Here is a 21,269-nt window from a genome sequence, read left to right on the forward strand (position 1 = left end):
AGTCAACTAAATTTCATTTCATTTTATGAATGAAAATCATTTTTATTTTATTTCATTTTCTTTTAATTCTAGCAACTTAATAGGTATTTTTACATAGTCATAATTTAGAGTGAAAAGTTTGTATTGAAGTTGACCTACAGCAAGCTAATTACGGAAAAAAAGACGTCACCGTCAACGACAACACCTTACGTCATAGACCGGAAATAGTTGAGAAGACACCCGGACATTTCTTTTGTACACCGTCGGAATCTAGTTTTGTATAATTTTCTAGAACTCCCAATTTGCTGTTTTAGCTTTTATTAGGTGGTCTATTATTAAGCTGTAACTCAGAGATATTGCTTAAACTTACCTGGAATATTTTTAAGGAAACGCGAGGGCTGTCTGTAGTCGTCTCTGGGCTAGGCTACTATTAGCCTAGCATTTAACTCTTGCTAGCTAATAACTTCAGTTTATGTTGCTTGTCAGAGCAGCTGGGTTAAAATATCAACTGTTCAGACTCAAATTATTATTAAGGGCGATTTAAATACACGTTCAAGAAATATGGCGGTTGTCAACGAAAGCGCTCTGAAGAAAATGCTGAAGGTAGGCTTTGCTCTCAACGGCTATGGGTTACGTTAGCTAGATATGATCATGACTTCATGTAAATAGGCTAATATTCCGCAGACTTACGGTCCAGGAAACAGCATTTTTATTACAATGTAAGGTTTTGCTTTACGTGTACAATGATGTGATCCATTTTGTCGAGATACCTCACGCTAATGCGAGTTGTACTTTTAAAAATATATTTAGCCGCACGTTATACGTCAACTGCAATTTTCATATTGTGACATGATCATATTCTTTATTTGTTAATGTCCCACCTTACAGAATGAACTTTGGTACCTTTAATAATGGAAAAAAAGTCACTAAGTAATGCTTGAGGAAAATCTGCAATGTTGAACTAATCCACCATAGTTCGCTTGATGTTTCATAGCTTTGTTAAAGGTGTTAATAACTTTAATGCAGTGTATTGTTTTACCATCACAAGATGTACAAATAATCTCTCGTTTTGATCATTGCATAAATGTATCAGCTTCGTCATGAGTGTCTTCTAGTTTTATGTAGAGGTAAAACAAAAATATTAATCACAATTTTAAATTGGTATGTATAAATGTTAATCTACAGTTTTTCTGTAGTTTTCACAATGAGTTGTATTTTATATGCTATTGAACAAAAGTAAAGATATGCAGATATTGTCTTTTATCAGCCATCAGCAAAGCAACGTGATAATTCTTAGGCTCAATTTTGTCAATGGTCAAAAATTTTAACTGAACTAAGCTAAACTCGTATTCCTCACATTCATTTCGCCGCCTTTCTTTTTGTTGTTCAGCAATATAAATACAGAGATCTGACTGTTCGGGAGATTACCAATGTCATCTCCCAATACAAGGACCTGAAGCCGGTTATGGATGCTTATGGTAAACTAATTTATACCTACTTCTCTATTTTTGTCATCTTGGACTATTTTCTTCCCCTGCATGCTCATATTAGGATTTACATCTTCTTCTGTTCTAGTGTTTAATGACGGTTCATCGAGAGACCTAATGAGCTTGACTGGGACTGTCCCTGTGAGTTATAGAGGTAAAATAATTTTTCTCTCCTGATAATAATAAAAAACACTGCAAAAGAATATCTAGCATAATTGTACTTTAAGTTTACATAACATTCCACCTGCAATTGATAGACAGCACAAAATCACTGGTTATAGGGAAGAGGACAATATCCACGAACTAATCCCATTAATTTAATGGTACACTTTGTTTTACTTTTCTTTAGGCAATGTCTACAACATCCCAGTGTGTTTGTGGCTGCTGGACACATATCCATATAACCCACCTATATGTTTTGTTAAACCAACCAGTACCATGATGATTAAGACGGGCAAACACATTGATGCCAATGGCAAAATTTACCTCCCTTATCTACATGAGTGGAAACATGTAAGTATGGTGTTAACGGTCAATATAATAAAACAATTAGAATTACATTTTTTAGATATCTGTAGTTCTGGCTCTGTTTGTACCTGACCAGAAGAGGCGTGTGTGAAAGCTTTGAGAATATTTAGGGCTGAATGCTCAAACCACATAACAAATTAGTAGCTAGTAGGGCTGTGTGATATGACTTAAAAGTAAAATCTACTACATTTTTATGCCAAATGTGAATCCAGGGTCAATCGATTTTATTTTAAAAAGGAATAAGACATTATTGAAAATATTTTCAATATTTTATGTCAATAGTCTCCTCTGGGAGTTGGCCTGAATTCGAAGTCAAAATCATAAATTGTATGTATTATAAACATTACAAAATGTAAAACATGTTTACAAAACAATATGGTAGGCCCTGGATGGGCCGATATCACTGCACATGCTCTCCTGCCACACTGGAGACTGAAATTACAACCACCACTTCAGCCACAGTTTGAAATCAGGAATTTCAAACTTGCCAGCCAGGCCCTGCACTGCAAAAAGCCCCGTTCTGAACGACTTTATTGTAGTATTTTTATTTTTTTACCACCACAGCGAGGTTAGAAAGAAAACTAAAACAAAATTCAAACTTGTTTTTGTCCTAGTTCGTAAAACAAATCTGTGTGCTTTACAGCCTCAGTCAGACCTGTATGGCCTGATTCAGGTGATGATTGTTGTGTTTGGAGAGGAGCCGCCTGTGTTTTCCCGTCCCACCACACAACCCCCCTTCCCAAGCTTTCAAGCAGCTGGACCCCCGAACTGTAAGTGAACTAACGTTTCATCTTAGTAACTATCAGTATAACTAAAAGTTTTTCTAATATTTTTGACATATCAATTATGTCAATGACAGTATAATTTATTTTTGATGCATTTTGTTATAAGAAGGAATACTTTTTGGGACCACATAGTAAATATTCCTTATGGTAACAAAGATGAAATAATATGCCCTATTTAGAGGATACATGCTATTAAATACATCACTTATTTAATTAAGTCTGTTTTAAGAAAGTTGTAAGAATATTGTTCAAGTACTATTCAAAGTCCAAAATGTTGTACATAGTTTTATAATTTACAGCTGGTAATAGGTTATTTTTAGCAGTGGCTCTAATTAAGTTAGCTTTGTATCAAAATTTCTAGTCATCTTTTTTCTTTCTCTTTTCTACCATCATATTTCACACAATGCATGTATTACCTTGAGCACCAGGGGGTGCTCACATACCATGGTAGCTCATCAGGACTCAAGCTAAATCTTCCCTGAAGTTACAGGGTTTTAACTATTTAATCCTCAAAAATATATTTTTTTAATTACTCTGAAATACCTTTTGTCTTCCTCAGCTTCCTATATGCCTGGGATGCCTACAGTCTCACCCTATGGGCCAAATCCCAATGCAGGGTAAGATATTTCTACATTGTCAAAGCCTGCATAATGTGTTTTCTAACAAGCAAGTGCCATGCCACTTTGTGTTGTTTTTATTCATATGATTGTTAGACAGGTGTTTTTATTATTGATTACTTTTGTGCCTTTATATATAAATATCCACAACAAAGGCCTGCACTTCAGGAAATGTAAGATGTGAAGTCAATAGAAATTAGAATTTGCTCTTTTTTTGTTTGTTTATTATTTGCCTCATACTGTAATGACATAGACACAGTTTTAAAAATTAGGTAAAAACCTGGAAAAAATGTAGGATTTTTTAAAATGAAAGTTACATACTGCAGCTTTAAGGCTCATCATATATTTGCATAGGATTTCTATCAAGTATCTCGAAATACTGGCTTGAATTTTAACTTGTAACCAATACATACTTCTAGATAAATACTCACATGAAGACCTAATAAGACGAGGGTTCAAGTTTACACAGGGACAGTGGAGCTCATCTTGGGTAAACTTGGTCCAACATCTCCCTGGTTACCCAGTTCTGAAGGAGCAGGACTATGGTCCAAGTGACCCAGTGATCTGGTTTAACTTGGTCAAGGGTTCTTATGGTTACCAAGTTCTGGATCAAGAGAGTTCAGTCCAAGTGTACTTAGGGCTAATGGATTAATTATTTTGTTAACTTAGCTTATGCTCACCCTAATTACTCATTTCTGGTTCAGGGAGATTTTGATCCGAGTTGATCTTTTTCTGTTGACTTTATTCTTGGTAACCTAGATCAAAAGTTACTCTGGATCTCTGGTTCCTCAATAAGGGAGTTTGGAGCACTGATAACTGATTAGTCATTATGTTAAACAGAAATTACCTTATTTTTATCTTAGAAGGACACAGTAGAGCATTATTCTGGCAAAATAGTTAAGAATAAAACATGTGAGATAAAATTAAAATAAAGCAAGGTAGAGTTTGCTTCTAGTGTTTTTATGTTTAAAATTTTGTTTTTAAATGGAAATATATAAAGAACTGTCATTTTAATAATGCAACTCTTTTCAGAGGTTACCCGGCTTACCAATACCCTCCTGGGAACTCTTATCCAGCCACAGCTGGACCTGGACACTATCCAACTCAGACTCCAGTCTCCACAGTGGGTATGTTTTTGATGTAGCCTTTTTATGCTTCTGTTAGATGTCTTCTTATACGTGCATCTAGATAGCTTGAGCAGAGTTTTTCCGAAGTTTGTGCTAATATTGGGAAAAATATGCAGATTCACAAACCGTAATCATTTGCGCCTCATCTGGTTCTTCTTAATTTACTTTAAACGCAGCATCTCAAGTCCTGGAATATCTTAATTTTATCCATAAAGTTCCTTAAATCTCCATGTTCCTCATCCAACCCTAAATGAAGACCCTTGACCTTTTTACTTACACTCTTTCACCCTCCTGGTGACTTCAGTGGTATGCTTAGTTGCTTCTGAAAGGCCACAGCTGTAACTGGAGTGGAGTGTATTAAAGGCCAAAGTGCTGGATGGTCTCTCCCTGCCCCCCACAAATCGTCTCACCACACACTGAGAATATCTTAAACAAAGACTGTTCTACAGTGGTGAATGGTGCTCCATCAGCAGCATGCAGGAAGAACTTTAGGCGGCTCCGTTAGTGATGGAAGAAGCTGGTTTTGCCTGCCATAAAAGTCAGCTGACATTAATGGTACTGACTTCAGACATAAGTGTCTCTTAGTTTTAGAGAAATCTGTTACATTTACAATGTATAGCCTGACATTGTTTACTTCTAAACTAGTCTGTCCAAGTATTGTTAATATAATAATAAATAAGATACAAAATATATAAATATTATATTAATAATAGTGTTAAATATACATTCTTTTAGTCTTATTAAAACACTACAATAACTAACCAATTTCAAAGTGGAGAGGTCCAAGCTTAACATTCTGGTATGGTGCAGTTATGTTTTACCACACTGTATCACAGAGTATTTTCAATCTGTGTTTCCTAAGGGCCAACCAGGGACGGCACTATTGGCGAAGACACCATTCGCGCATCTCTGATTTCAGCCGTAAGTGACAAACTTCGCTGGAGGATGAAGGAAGAGATGGACAGAGCTCAGGCAGAGCTGGATGCCCTGAAGCGAACAGAGGAAGATCTGAAGAAAGGGCATCAGAAGCTGGAGGAGATGATCTCCAGACTTGACCAGGAAGTGGTAATATCCTTTATCTGTTGTAGTTCTTCTATTTGATTCCTCCTCTAATGTTTTATTGTCCTCCAATTTTCCAACAGACTGATGTTGACAGGAACATTGAGCTGCTGAAGAAAAAGGATGAGGAATTAACCGAAGCCTTGGAGAAAATGGAGAACCAATCAGAGAACAATGATATAGATGATGTCATTGTACCCACAGCTCCTCTGTACAAGCAGATTCTGAATCTGTATGCAGAAGAAAATGCAATTGAAGATACAATCTTCTACCTGGGAGAGGCCCTGCGCAGAGGTGTCATAGATCTGGAGGTTTTCCTCAAGGTAGCTCAGTGAAGAACATCCCTGCTATCTGCTGACTTGAGTTCTCTGCAGTGGTTTCCACATTCACTCTTGTTTTCTTCTGTTGCAGCATGTACGCCTTCTGTCCAGGAAACAGTTCCAGCTTCGAGCTCTAATGCAGAAAGCTCGTAAGACTGCTGGACTAAGTGACCTGTACTGACCCACAATGACCGCTCAGAAACATGCGTATATTCACACTCCTACTCTTCTTCCTGCTGTTTATTTCCTTTCTACAGTCTTCTTGTATACCAACCAGCTGCCTCTTTTTAACAAAAAACTAGAAAAAGCATTTATGAAGAATTCTGTAATGTCTGAATGTGGCCTCTTTTATATTTGGCACCATGTTAGATCACAAACTCAACCCAGATGATCAGCAATTACTTTGATTTCATAAAAAACTGGTACCTTTGTGAATTTCATTGTGTGGTTGATTTAGGAAGCTGTTTGACACACATGAGCGATTGGTGTAATATGCAGCTTCTACGACAGTAATGTTGTTGCTGCAGTTGACATTTTTTTCCACTAAGGCTGGTGATTTGTATACAGCATCCTGCACTCCATCCATTAATAAATTTTGTCATTTTGGTGAACTAGATATTTTGTCTGGTTAGCATCGATAACATTAGGGACAGATTGCTTGAACAGGTTTTGGAGTTCTGTTCCTTTCCTCACATGAATATATATGTTTTTAAACCAGAAACACCCACAGAGGGTCCCCTAAATGACATGGGGTTAGGCCTCAAGTTGTGGGTCATGTTTTGTAATCTTGGAATCATAGGGATAATTTTTACACAGTGAAGATCATAACCTACACGGACTTTCTGTCACATATGGGTCAGTTACTGAGCTTCAGTTTTAGCTGCACACTGTCTGATCCTCTACATTTTCCCCTTCTGATAGTACAAAGGTTTTAGATTATGTCTCACAAACCCAGGCTTGCACATCAGTTTGAGTGCACTGAAAAGTCTTTTAAGTTAAGTAGTTGTTTAACTTTGTACAGCCTTGGCATTTGTAATATTAAGGTATTACTTCTCTCTTCATGTTTACTTTTTGGTTGCTATCCACTTACGCTCAGACCTGCTGAGAGCATTTGGTTTTCACTAAAAGGTTGTGAATAACATTGAGGGCTAAAGGGTACAAAAAGAACTATTAAACTAATCAATATATTATGTTATGTAAAGTTTTGTCTTTTAAATTAGCCTTTTACTAAATGCACTTTGAATTGTATCATAGAATCTTATTTTTCTTGTTTTCAATTCAACCATAGACCACCTGTTCTTTTATATCTGTAGATTTATGTAAAGCATTAAAAATTAAAGTTGATTTAATGAATTGTCTGAATTTATTATGCAGTAATATTTATAAACCCACAAAACTTTTGGAAGTCGGTACTTATTCATAAATAAAAGAACATGAAAAGTACTGGAAAGCGGTAGTTATGGAAAACAAGCATAAGACATGCTTGTGGTCTTCCTTTAAACAGCCACAAAACCTTTTTACCCAAATAGGAAGGTCCAGTGCTTTGAGTTTGTGCTAGTTGGGTCTGGTTTGGCACCACTGATTTTGTGACTTTAAATGACATGAATGGACAAAGGGAACCTAATCCCATTTATCAGCATCCTTTAACATTTACTAAATATGCCATGTAGTGATGCTCTACCAGCTGGAAATAAATAAAAGACAGACATCTGTTACTATTCTGGCAGGTTTACTTGATGTTACAGCAAATAAAAATATCCAGCTGCCATGACAGAAACAGTTCCTCTTCAAGTGATACAGTATATCTGAACGCAGCAGCATTTAATTATTTTCTGTATTATAGCCTTAGGTAATAATATAATCTATATTTGGAGTTGAATATAAAACCTCTGGGCATTTCTGTGGGCAAACGGTCTCAGAACTGTAGCTCTTTTTTTTTTTAACCTAATCTAAAAGTAAATATGCTGGTTGACTAGTCTCCACTGGCTCTCTGGGTAAATTAGCTCTGTTCCACCAGTAATCTCACCTACATCTCAGTGCACTTGTGGTTAGGTTTGCTTCAGTGGACTGCGGTTTTTGAAATAATAAAGGTACTTTGGTATCACAGGATTTTGGCCCAGTGATAATATGGGGCAGTGTTGTCATGACTGTAAGTTGGTAATGGTCACTCCTTATAGAGAATGGAATGTCTCTGTTATGCTTAAAAAACAGAGATTACCAAGTGGAAAAATTGACTAGTTACAACCACAGAATTAACAAATACAGTGCACAGAGAACGCAGCAAAAAACAGCAACCAACAGTACACAAATTACATCCAACTAAAATGCAACGGTCTGAAGTTCTTTTAGTAGAGAGTAGTAAACAGATATCCACTCTACTCAAAACAGATTGACCTTAAATACAGGGGGTAAACGTTTCTTGGCCACAGATGGACGAGGACAGGTGGGGGGGTTGGAAAAGCAAAATGATATCAGTGTGCGAGCATATAAGTGTTACACCTATCTTTGAATGGCATAGCTTTAGACACTTTGACTTTTATTATACTCAGAAGTCTTGTTGCTCTGGGAAAGATATGAGAGGTAAGATAGGAGGGGATCAACCGCAGCGTATTTGCTGGGATTTTTCAGGAGTGTTTAAGGTTTTAAAGGAGAGCTCTTCACAGAGTGAGCTCCTTCTGCACACCCCAAAGGGTCTCGGCGCTCTTCACCAGCTGCGTCTCCTCCTCAGGTTTCAGCGTCATGTGAATGACATCGGTCAGGCCACTGTTACCCAGAACACACGGGATGCTCAGGAAAACCTCATCCTTCACACCATGCATTCCCTATCCAAGGGAAAGTAGAAGGAGTCAGCTGTTAGGAGAACAATTCCATTTTACTGACAATTGAAAGGAACTTCTTGGTTTCGTTCATACCTGGACAAGTGTGGACACAGGGTGAACTTTGTGCAGGTTCTTCATAATGCTCTCCACTAAATCAGCCACAGACATGCCAATAGCCCAGGAGGTGTAGCCCTTCAGCTTGATGACCTCATAGGCTCTGCAATGTTCAGATACGAAGATCATTATGACAACAACTTCAAACATCCTGAACTGATCAAGATTCAGGCACTCTGTCATCTTCCAGCTTTTTCTCATGGAAAATAAATCCCTGCAGAAACCCAGTTTTGAAAATTCAGGATTATAGTACCACATGCTGGCTGGTCTTTCCCAACTGGTACCTCTTGTTGAGAAACATTGGGAAAATTTACCCTTCTTTGTTCCAAGACTGGAGTCTTTCAATACATCTGATACCTTGACATTTATGATAAGGTAACCTATTGTGGCTTACCAAGATAAGTCACATTCGGTGTTTGACAAAATAATGGCACAATGTCAAATGGAGCAATAGAGTAAACTTCTGCATCATGGACCAGCCAGAAAAGTGGCACTGCAAAGTCATGAAACACAATATAGATTGTTGGCCTTCAAAGTTTGGTTAAATTGATTTATTAACTACTTTTAATTTAAAAGTTTAAGCTGGCACCAATCTTTACCATTATGTTATTTAAAAGCTCTAAAAACAATTTAAATCCAATCAATAACAGTCTGTGAGTAGGACTGCATCACACTTACCCATCAACCACCTTCTTATGCACGTCCTTCCAGTTCTCGCTGTCACCATCTGCACCCATCTTTGGGTTGAGACTTTGCAGAGAAACTCCAGCAATATTCACACCACTCCACACAGCCACTGTGGAAGCAACATTTAGACTGTTATATTCTGGCAGATATGTCCTAAAACACAGTAAAATATATATAGACAAAAGGGTCAGTGCTCCTTAAGATCGGTCTAACTACAGCTGTTCTTCAAAGGCCTCGTGATTCTCATGGACAGAGTTGATGGGAAAATGGATGAAGATAAATATAGAGGAATTCTGGAAGAAAGGCCCAGTCAAAGTACAAACCTAAATGCAATTGAGTAATAAGACTTGAAAAATTGCACATACACTCTTCATTCAATATGACTGATCTTGAGTTGTTTTCTTGAAAAATCTCAGTCTTAACCTGGAAATCTGGTAGAGATACTCCAAAATACATGAAGCTGTAATGCACAGTTTTCAAATTTGCATTTCTTCTAAACTGTGAAAACCATGTGTCCCTTTCCTTCCACTTTACAATTATGTGCACAGTTTTGTTTCTACAACACAAGATCCCATCACACTGATTGTTGATGTCATAAGCTGTTAAAATGTAAAATAGTTAAATAGGTGCTGTTGTTAGTGTGTATGTCAATGTCTGAACTCAAGATAGATATAAAAAACTACAGAGGAAACTTAGAAGATTATTTATTTTTAGAAAGACTTGCATACCACTGGAATCTCCATGCTCTCCGATAATCCAGCCGTGGCAGCTTGCAGGGTGGAGGTGGAACTTCTCTCCCATGAGGTGGCGGAATCGGGCGCTGTCCAGGTTAGTGCCAGAGCCAATGACACGGTGACGTGGGAAACCACTCAGTTTCCATGCCACGTAGGTCAGGATGTCGACTGCAAAAGTACAAAATACACGATGAGCACATAAACCAGTATTTTACCAGAGAGGATACACCTAATCTCATGATCATCTGACTAACCTGGGTTTGAGACCACCAGCAGGATGCAGTTGGGGCTGTATTTCACAATGTTGGGGATGATGAATTTAAAAATGTTAACGTTACGCTGCACCAGATTAAGGCGGCTCTCGCCCTCCTGCTGGCGGGCCCCGGCAGTCACCACCACCACCTTGGAGTTGGCGGTCACACTGTAGTCTGACAAAATGACAGAAAGAGCATTATGTGTTTTGTTGTTTAGCGCTCTCCTGGCAGACTTAATATTAATATTTCTCACCTTTGTCGGCCACAATCTTGTGTGTCTTGAGGAAGAGGGCTCCGTGCTGGAGGTCCATGGCTTCACCCTTCAACTTGTCCTCCATTACGTCAACCAGGGCCAGCTCATCACACAGATCCTGAGTTTACACATGCAGGTCAAACGTTTGTTCTGTCACAGCTACAAAAAGCTTGCTCAAATTGACCAATTTGTGATAGTATCATTGTTTGTGTGTTGTTCATAAACTTCAGACATTTTTCCACCTCTAGATACGTTACAGTCGCAATCCTCACTGTAATCTAATTTGTCCAATTTTAGCTTTCTTCTTGTCACTTTACCAGCTTCAAAGACCATGCAATCAATAGTTCTCCTGTCGACTGTTTCCTCTACCTAAGCCGTGGATGTCTGCAGCTTTACGTACTTAAAATACACCTGTATTTACTATTATCAAAACAAAGGGGACTAAATAAAAATGCACACCACACTTTTCAGATTTTCAAATTACATTGAATAGACAATGGATGACTAATGACAGGCTTTTTCTGTCGTCCACTTAATTATTCTCCTTATTGTATGCTCTGTTGCAAAAAATACCGATGAAATGAAATACCTCTGCAGCTGCAATGTCACAAAATGTACCACACTGGTTCTAGTTTTCAGCCTGCACCAATTTATGACAGTAGTATTTTCTTTACAGTGCAAGCTGCTACTTTCTTTGTGCGTTTCTCACTCTCTGTGTTTGCAAAACCCCTATAAAACTTCATCTGGAGCTGCTCATACACACCTTGAGCAGTATGCTGATGGCGGATGCCATGCCCACCATGCCGACTCCGACCACTGTCACCTTGTTCCTGCAGCCAATAGGCTCCTCCTTCATCACATGGCTGATGAGCTTTTCCTGAGTGGACATCTGTGGAAATAAATTACACATAGGGAAGGAAGTTGGCAGATGAAAAGCAGCTGAAGCACTAGTGTTTGAGTCTGAGGCTTTCACCAGTGGAGTTACACCACAGAATACGTGACTTATTTCACATCCCCTCCCCAGCAGGCTGAGTGAAACCAGGATTTCACTATTAGGTCATCACTACCAAAAGTGTGCCATTTCTGTAAGCACATACTATGATACAGGCGGGGCTCTTCAGAACCTCTGTTCTCCTCAGTGATAGCCAATGCCCAGGGAATTAACTGCAGCAGGGACCATCCCCTCCCCACGTCACACACGGCTTCTTGCTTCCTGGTTGGGCAGGCATGGCTGAGTGTTCCGACTAGCAGATGTTTACGTCACTGCCATGACAAGGCTGGTTTTCCGCTGTAGTGTGGAGGCAAGCACGTAGTGGGGGGTCCTGGCAGGCTCACCCCCTGCTAAGGATTTTTAGTTCTAGGTGTTGTGATTCTGCACATTATTGAACACTGCAATAAGCATCATGGATGTATTTTAATTATTATTCTATCACTGTATCCTCAAATGAGAGGTCTTGCCCCTCATGAGGAGACTCTTTGGGGTTACAGGATTACTCTGCATGTGCTATACTGAGTGGAGGTCAGAATGGCTCAAATTTCCCCTGCAGCGGGCAGCATTTAAATGAAAATTAGTTAGAATGTAAAAAATTAGGAGAAAATAACAAAAAATGTTTTTATCGCGAATACATGTTTTTATCAAGTCCTTTTAAGCATCACAGCTACAGACATGTCTCTCTCCTCATGCTGCTTGATGATTAGCACATGTTGAGCTCTTCAGGTTTTCATACAAATCGAAGCAACTGTGACGCTCCGTCTTCATTGTAATGGAGAAAATTCATATCCAGGAGCAATTTTAGTACAGCTTTTCTTTTTAGAAGAATCGGTCTAGTATGACCAAGAATCATGTCAGGACGCTGGTCACCTCTATGTGAACATAGAGGTCGTACCCACTGCGTAAACCACAACAAATGGCTGCAGCCATTGAGACACTGCAAAACCACCATATCGTCTTATAGTGGTTTAATTTGAAGGCGAAGCACCGGGAAATAGTGGAGCTACCGCATCAGCAAAGTGACGCCCAAACCTTCTGATCCTCAGGTTGTTTTAAAAATGCAACAAATGGTACCCAAAGAGGCAGTGAATAATAAATAATATGTTTCTCTGCATCGTTGGTAAATGTTAAAACACAGATGCCTTACCTTTACGGTTTAAGTTAATCAGGTGAGAACACGAGGTGGAATGTCACGGCTCCTTCTCTCTTTCCGCACAAGTGCAGCTTCTCTTATGGAAAGGCTGTGAGTATTTAAAGGCAGCCACCGTTTGGGGGCGGTGGCATGCGCGCTGATGATGATGATGATGATGATGATTAAGAGGACGTCGGGTGGGATGATGATGCTGCGGCCGTCTGGCGTGTGGAGAGTCACGTTTGCTGCAGGATGAGCCACAGATCGGGGCAATTATGGAAAGATGGTCGTTTTGAAAAGAAAGAAAAAAAAATCATTTACAATTTTATCATAATTTGATTCATGAAAAGGGTAAAATTGAAAAGAAAAAAGCTAAATACACCGTTCTCACGTAGCCTATGTATGTGGTGGAAACACTGAGCTGATGAACACGACGCGAATTTCCTGCCACGAGTTTATGACTCATTCTGCTCAGCCGCTTGGGTATGGGTAAAATTTCTTAATAATAAATGGGTGTATTTTAGCTATACAGAAAAAAAAAATACTGTTATAATGTCTTTAAATTGCATGTGAAGTAACATTTATTCAGAGTTGATATGAAACCAATTCAAGCATGTTTTGATTGCCTTTTTGGTAAGAACAGCATTCTTGCGCCATCTTGTGTCCACTCAGAATTAATGCAAGACAATGTTGCATTTTTCTGTAGCCTCTTCAGTGTACATACAACTTTCCATCTCAAAAGAAAGTCAGCCAGAGTAATACCATATTTGATGTTGTAATTATATATATATATATATATATATATATATATATATATATATATATATATATATATATATATATATATATATATATATATATATATATATATATAACTTTAAAAATACGTGAAATTTGGAGCAGAGGATAGTGATTTCACATAATTCAGCTCGACACTGCTCCAAAAAACAAACAAAAAATAGAAAAAAATGCTGTCTGTGTACTAGGAATATACCCAGTGGAATTTAAACAATCACAGAGGAAAACTAAATTGATAGACTATGGACTTCTTCAAGCCAGAAGATCTATAGCATTATGCTGGAGAGGCATGGATGCACCCTCCCTGGGACTCTGGAAGAAGGAAATTGCAAATTCGCTCGGACTGGAAAAGCTAACATACATCGCCAAGGGTAAACAACGGGATTTTGAGACTCTCTGGGAGCCATATATGAAGATCATAGGGACTGAAGGTGGAACTTATTAATGGCTGTCTTGTCTACAGTTTCTATTCATATATTGTTCTGTTATTTTTCTTTCTTTTTTCTCTAAGTTAATCTAAAAGATTTTTGATATTTTTGGAACCAAACAAATGCAGGTTTGAAGGGTGAGTGTGGGAGTGAATGCAAGAGTGTATAAGTACATGTTATAATGTTAAGTTTGTTGTGTGTAAATTTGTTATGTCAAAAAAGAGAAAATTCAATAAAATAAAAAATAAAAAAAATAGAAAAAAATGCTGCCTGAACAAAATAGGCTGCTCCAAATTTCACATATTTTTAAAGTTGGGATGATAATACATGTAGCTACCATTTTTAACAGCAAATTATAAAACATCCACGTTCTGGATTCAATGATTTTCCTCCTTCAATAAAACAAATGAACAGTCTCCAAAGGCTGACTGGGGTGCCTTACATGTCATGAACTCTGGGACTTTGGTCTTGGGTTTTGCATTACTTTGTGATTTGTCAGTCTTTTCATATTCAGTTCAGGTTTAAGATTCCTTGCAGTTTTTTTCTAGAATACATAAATATGTGTTTTCTTCTGTTTGTTCTTTGTTAGCTCTTGGTTCACATTCTATAACATTCAAGTCTGTGTATTGTTTGCTTGTGTCAGCGTCTGTGTTCCAGATCTATTTCATAGCTGCCCTCACTCAGTGTCTCAGCTGCCTGCACTCCCAAGCTGTCTCCCATCTGTCTCCCATCTGTCTGGCATTCCAGTAATCAAGCTGCCCAGTCTAAGTACTACTTGGTTTTCCCATTCTGTTAGTTTTCTCCTTTAATGCCACAAGCCTGTGTCTTTGTGGTTCTGTCATACTGTATTAGTTTGGATTTGCCACTAGAATTTAGTTTTTGTACATTTTTTTGTTATTATTTTACAGTAAACTGTTTTATTTTTCACCTGTTTAGCTCCTCCCTGCTGTTTTATTGTTTTATGGCACGATATATACCGTGCCATAAAAGGTTAGGGTTGTGTAATATTGTTCCCTTTTATGTGTGTTGGGAATAGTTTTATGTATGTTAGTTATAAATTATGTTGATACTGCTTAAATTTTCTGAATATTTAATTTATTAATTGATTAGTCATGCCAGGTAGGTTTGTACTGTATTGATTTGTATTATACTGAAGATTATAGTATCCCCATGTGTATTTGGTGTAATTTTGATGTAACAAAAAATATTCTAGCAACATTATAATTTACTACAGTGTTCTGTGGTCTTGAGTTATCGTTAATTTTTTTCTAATAGGATTCCCAAAAGTTGGATTTTTTAAAATTTATTCTTTTTAACAAAATGTTTTTTTAGTATTTTGATTCTGATTTGAATGTGACTTGAGATTATTTTTCATTCTGTTATGTTCTAAAGATAACATAACAAACTGATTAATTGGCAGGTCTTTGATGTATTTGTGGATTTTAGATATTACCAAATTGTTGTCTGGAGTCTTTTCAAAGTGTTTTTTAATATTTTAGAAAAAATTCAGTCTTTATATATAAAGTAAACAAACTGGACAAGCCAAAGAGCTGCAGATAAAGGCCACTTCAAATGATTACATGAAAGTCTGGTTATATGAAAGCAAAGTTGAAAAAAAAATAAAATTGGTGTTCATTATTTGAAATTTAATGTGAAAAAAGCATGTTCAGTAGTAAATGTTCTTTCTTGAAAATGCAACATATCCTATGACATTTAAATATATGATCAGTCTTTTTCAGTTTGCCCTGAAATGTGAATATAGGATTTATCTATTAGTTATTTTTCCATATAAAAACACTTGCCTTTAGAATAATTGACGGAACCTGGTTCCGTCAATTAATCTATTAAATGATGGAACCAATTAATAATAGCTTGCTTCCATCTTCACATAGAAGAAATACGTCTTCACATATGTAAAGGTACACGTGAAGACAAATATGTCTTCACATGTGAAGATATACTGTATTTCTGAAAGATAATAAGAAATGCTCAGTCCAAATGAAAAGTTAATGACTCGTGCATTCATGATGTTAAGTTCTTTATCTGTTTCAATTTCAAACCAATTTCTTACAGGTTTTGCCACATTTGCTATTCCCATAACAAAAAAGCCGCCCTTTAGAAGTCCTTGTTTTTAGTTATCATTAGCCGCTGTCTCAGTACAAGTTCTCCAGCAGGGGGTGCTGTTATACAGGAAACTGTATGGCTTCCAGTGAAACATGAGGTCTCCAGTATTGTGGAAACAGACAGTGTAGGATAACGGCATCCTTTTTTACAATTCAAGATAAAATTACAAAAGTAGATTTTGTAATTGCCAAAATCATGTGGCAAACACATGGACTATACTTTATTTTTTAAAATGTGTTTACGGTTTCAATAAAATGGCTAATTACCCCTTTCAAGATGTATTTTACAGATTAGGTAGTACTTTAGTACTTAAAGTCCTAAGGAGAAATGTTCTGATTCTGCAGTTGAAAGAATATCTCTAAGGCATGCTCTTAGATTAAACCTCATCTGGTTTCTTTCGGCAAGATCTAAAAGTCTCCTCAGAAATAAAGAAAGACTTAGGTGCTGTGGTGTCAGTATAAGGTGCAGCAGAAGATAGATGAAGTTTCATTAGACCTGTTTGGGATCAAACTCTGTGTCCTGCTGTTTAATGTTCTCATTTAGCCCACTGAGATTCACCCAAACAGCTTCTCGCTGCCCTTACTGTTGTTTGGCTTGTCTTTGTCTCCAGTTTGCTTCCAGTGTAGTCTCTGGAGTGTGTGCCAACACAATCACTGCGAACAGCCCAGTGGAATAAAGAAACATCAGTTTGGCATGTTAGCTCACCTTCTTACACCACAGGGGTCAGTTTCCAACATGTTGTTATTGCACAGGGCAATGGGACCGAGGGGTTTCCTGCTTTGAGTGATACCTGTTTCAAGCTGCCATGGTAATAGAGAGCAATCTAATCACCTTGTTGCAGCCACCTCTTCCTCCCGCAGCCCGTGTTTAGAAATAGAACTGTGGCAGAGGAACAAGGCCTCATCAATCACCAAGGGATTCTCCTGGGATGAAAATCATGCTCGCAACTCTGACAGAACACCATCCAGCTCGCTGAACTGTCCTCATTTTCCTGCTCAAACAGAAACAACCTGAACATGAGTAACTTAACTGGCATCATGCCAGATTTCTGTCGTGTCTTATGCTCTGATCTGTGTTTTTATTTTAGCGCTTCACAAACATTTTCCTTCTTTTCCTATCTTAAAAAAATCACTTGAAGCTCATGTTTTCCCCCTTTTCTCCTCTCTTTTCTTGGAACGTCGTTCCGTGGACACCTTCTGTTGAAGACTGATAACATCCCTGATGGAGTTCCTTTATTAGCCACCCACAAGCAGATTAACCAGAGCAATAATACACCAATCAACAGCAATTACACACTGTTAAGCCCAGGGAGATCTCTACAGGATCCTGTATTTGTATGATGATTGGAAGCATTTTAGTACAGCAAAAAAATGATGTGTGTCTATGTATGAGTTTACATGTGTCACACAAGTACATTCAATTAGGACTACTTAGGTTTGTGCCAAAGTCTTAATCTTCTCATAATACGGACTATCATGCTCTGAAGTGAGATGAGTTGAGATATTCAAAAGGAAAACTTCGAGTTGAGTGTAAACATGATTGCGACGGCTGTGAGCCAGATTAACAAAATCTGGTATAAAACCAATTTCCCGTCATTACAGCACATTAAAAAACTTGCATGAAGTGTTGGCATTTGCTACATTTTTGCACATCAAATCTAAAACAGCCAACTGGCATTCCTACTGAGCAGCTACATGATAATGAAAATGAGGGGAATCATAGTTTTCCCGCCTGCAGGCATTCATACACCAGCCAAGTGTGATTTCAAGAACAGCTGTATGAATTTACCCTCTCCCCTCCCGTATTGCTTTTGCATCCACAAATCCTTGTGTACATGGATGAATACACAAATGAGCGTAGATAATACAAAAAAACAAAACACCGGACCAACAGCTTCTTCTGAGATACATGCTGGAGCAGCAAGAGGGTTCACGAACTGATTGGGTTGCTTTTATTTTTGTCATTTTCCCAGTGAACTAGTATAACTTCATTTTGATTAAATCATTTGGCTCTTTAAAGAGTGTTGTTGAGTGGAGGACAAAATATATTATATTTTTCGGAATCAAAACTTTTCAATAAATCATAAAAAATGAGAACGGTATTAATAGCCATAATGACCAGATGTGAATTTCTGACCATCTATCCCTGCCTGGAGATACAGTATATCATCCCATGTCGTCCAAACATTAATCCTGCAGTAGAAAATAAAACCCAAATTCAGCATTTCAATTGGCCACAAAATTAAATACCTTTTCTTTTTCGTTCCCAGCTCTAATTACTTTAGAGGATTTATGTCCCTAACATGGTTATTTGTTTAAGGGCAATGCATGCTCATGTATATTGCATTGCTGTATGTAGCCTCGCCATTTTTTTCCATGTCAGTAGAGGAGCAACCAGAGGCTTCTGTCTCCCAGCCCAGTGACCTTAACGCCAGTGATTGATATGGGAGGAGTGTTGTGCCCGTGAACGCATCGTCTGCACATTGCACATGTGCGTGTCGGTGTGCCGACCTGTGCCCACGGATGTGTGTGTATGAAAGGGTAAGGTTAATTGAAGTTGTTAGAGTGAAAATTATTCCCTCCGGGGACGTAGCAGGTGGAGACAGTGTGTGGGGTGCAGCAATGGGTGTAGGAAAAGAGAGAGTGAGATCAGGGAAGACCGAGGACAGCGAAGCGTACAGCGAAGGGTGGAAGATTGATCTACGGGATTGTTTCTGCCGTCCTGTGCTTAGAGGTAGTGATACACGAGGGCAAAAAGATGAAATGGTTCATGTAAAGGTCACATGTGTCTGTCTGACCCTCTATGTGAACCCTAAGATCTTCCATCTTTTGCCTTTAATCTCCTTGTCTCTTTTTCTTCCTGTTAAATATGAACAAACTGGGTTTTTCTTAAAAAGTTTACACAGCAAAACTAAACTAAATCCACACATTCCCTCCTCTTACTGTCTACCTCATCACCTTCCTATCTCTCGTTCTGTCTATCCCATAGCCTGCTGTGGTCTCTCTTCTCTGCTCCCGTGCTGGCCTTCATTTCACAGATGACAGGTTGGCTGACTGTAATCCAACAGATGCCGGGGCGGGGAGGCCTGACCAACTGTTTTAACTCCAATCAGCTTTTATTGCTCTCCAGAGGAACCTCATACAACCCCCTGCCAGCCTGACATTTCAGAGAGAAGCGGAGGCTACAGAAGGAGAAAAGAACCTAGAGTGTATACATACATATATGTAGCTCTATGAATGTGTGTGTGTGTGTGGTTTAAGGTAGGGGGGTGATGGAGAAAAAGGGTGACAGTCAATTCTTGCTGTGCCTGGTGTGGAGCCGAGCCGCTGGCTTCAATCAACTGAGACACATGTTTTTGTGTGTGTGTCTGTGTCTGTGAGGCAGAGAGAGTCCGTTGTCAGCAGGGATGGAGATGTCGCCGGTAATTCATCTGCCAGTGCTGCCCGCTCCCAACAGCTTGAGCCACCCCTGCACGGTCCACGTCTGTCGCCTCCCTCCTCTTCTCCATCCATCTCACTCGCTGCTCCCCACATCCATCCACGACCCTCAACCTCACGCCATCCCTCCCACTGAGACAGAGACAAAGAGCACTAAGAGTGACCACACACAAGCGCAATTTTGAAGCTGTTGTCATTACTGTAAACTTTCTCCAAATGGTCTCCAGTCTTTTGTTATGTTTAGGCCTTTTTATGTTGGAGTTTTTTCCTAAAAGTTAAACTGTGAAGGTAGGTTTCGCTTTTATAAAGTTAGTTTATTTCAGTCAATCAAATCAAAAAGTGAAACACATTTATATTCACATCAAGTGGTATTTTTAAAGTTTTATTTACATTAATTTTGATAGCAACGAATTTCAACTATATGTCAACTGAAAATCATTCGTTTTTTAATGAGCCAAGCAATGATGGGAAAGATTGCTGACTTGACAGATGTTCTGCTGACTATCTTTGAAACTGTTCAAAAGAAGTGTAAACCACAAAGGTAACTGCCAAACATGCTGGATGTTCACCGAATGCTGTACGCAAGCATAGTAATTGAAAGTTGAGTCGAAGAAAAAAGGGCACACAAGAACATTGTCAGCCTTGAGAGTATTGTAACAAAGCTCATTAAAGACTCTGGGAGAGATTTAGTTTTTCCAGGACCTCCACACAGAGACATTCTCTGGGCAAAGCCAACAACTGTTGCATTTCTTGTGATTAGCTACTCTTCAACCTTTTTGTAAAATGCTAATCCTCTTTAAAAAAAAATCCACTACTCCGCAAAATTCACATTTTGCATGTTTCAGTATTAGCATATAGATATCTCCTGCTTCTAGAAACAGTGAAAAAAAATTGAGGGAATAAGTAAATGCTCCGCTGGTGTCTACAAAATGACCTGTTTCCAAATTGTTGAGTCACAATTTATTTATTTGGTTATTTATTTATTTTACCTAGTAATCCCAGGCCAAGCCCAGCCCCTCACCTGGCCACCCAAGTTGAGCTCCACCCACCTCATTACAGGAGACGCCAAGTTTATTCTGCTGGATATGCAGTGTAATGACTGCTGGAAATTGAAAATATTTTGCTGTCGGCTGCAATACAGAGCATGTGTCCATTCATTCTCTCCCAGTCACATAGAACAGAGCTGCGTGGCTTCATTTTATTTTTGTTTGTGATGTCCTTGACGCCAAAGGAAGTTTTTGCACAAGTCATTTTAGGAAAACTAGCAACACATTCGGCAGGATTTACCAAAAGACTTGGACTGAAGGAACGTTCTGTCACTGTTCATCACAAATCTGCAGATGATGGCGATGTAAGTACATAATTATATCTTGTGTGTTTTTCTGCATGCCCATGATTTGTTTGTCAGTTAGCATAAGCTAAAGCTGAATGATAGCCTCTGCTAGTCCTGTGTCTGACGTCACATTACTCACAACATTTACTGTCGGAACTGAAAGTAGTCTGCATTGAGAAGATGGGCTGTTTGTGAAAACACGACCGACACTCGCACAGCACCGACATTGTCAGATTTTTTTTTGCTTGTTCAGAGAAAAAAAA

General features: G+C 38.5%; 2 protein-coding genes across 2 annotated transcripts; one reads left to right on the top strand and one right to left on the bottom strand.

The window, feature by feature from the left end:
* Positions 1-190: 190 nt before the first annotated feature.
* Positions 191-7,255, top strand: tsg101 (tumor susceptibility 101). The gene is made up of 10 exons (XM_005808838.3): positions 191-582; positions 1,370-1,457; positions 1,555-1,620; positions 1,816-1,979; positions 2,638-2,764; positions 3,339-3,396; positions 4,429-4,523; positions 5,386-5,588; positions 5,666-5,905; positions 5,994-7,255. Exons 1-10 carry the CDS (start codon positions 541-543, stop codon positions 6,081-6,083), a joined length of 1,173 nt encoding a protein of 390 aa, XP_005808895.1. The 5' UTR covers positions 191-540; the 3' UTR covers positions 6,084-7,255.
* A 359-nt stretch (positions 7,256-7,614) lies between these two features.
* Positions 7,615-13,017, bottom strand: LOC102217794 (L-lactate dehydrogenase A chain). The gene is made up of 8 exons (XM_005808839.3): positions 12,902-13,017; positions 11,527-11,652; positions 10,764-10,881; positions 10,511-10,684; positions 10,251-10,424; positions 9,514-9,631; positions 8,815-8,938; positions 7,615-8,724 (listed from the first exon to the last, which is right to left on the bottom strand). Exons 2-8 carry the CDS (start codon positions 11,650-11,652, stop codon positions 8,560-8,562), a joined length of 999 nt encoding a protein of 332 aa, XP_005808896.1. The 5' UTR covers positions 12,902-13,017; the 3' UTR covers positions 7,615-8,559.
* Positions 13,018-21,269: the final 8,252 nt, after the last annotated feature.

The sequence above is a fragment of the Xiphophorus maculatus genome, chromosome 2, assembly GCF_002775205.1.
Source record: "Xiphophorus maculatus strain JP 163 A chromosome 2, X_maculatus-5.0-male, whole genome shotgun sequence".
NCBI lineage: Eukaryota > Metazoa > Chordata > Actinopteri > Cyprinodontiformes > Poeciliidae > Xiphophorus > Xiphophorus maculatus.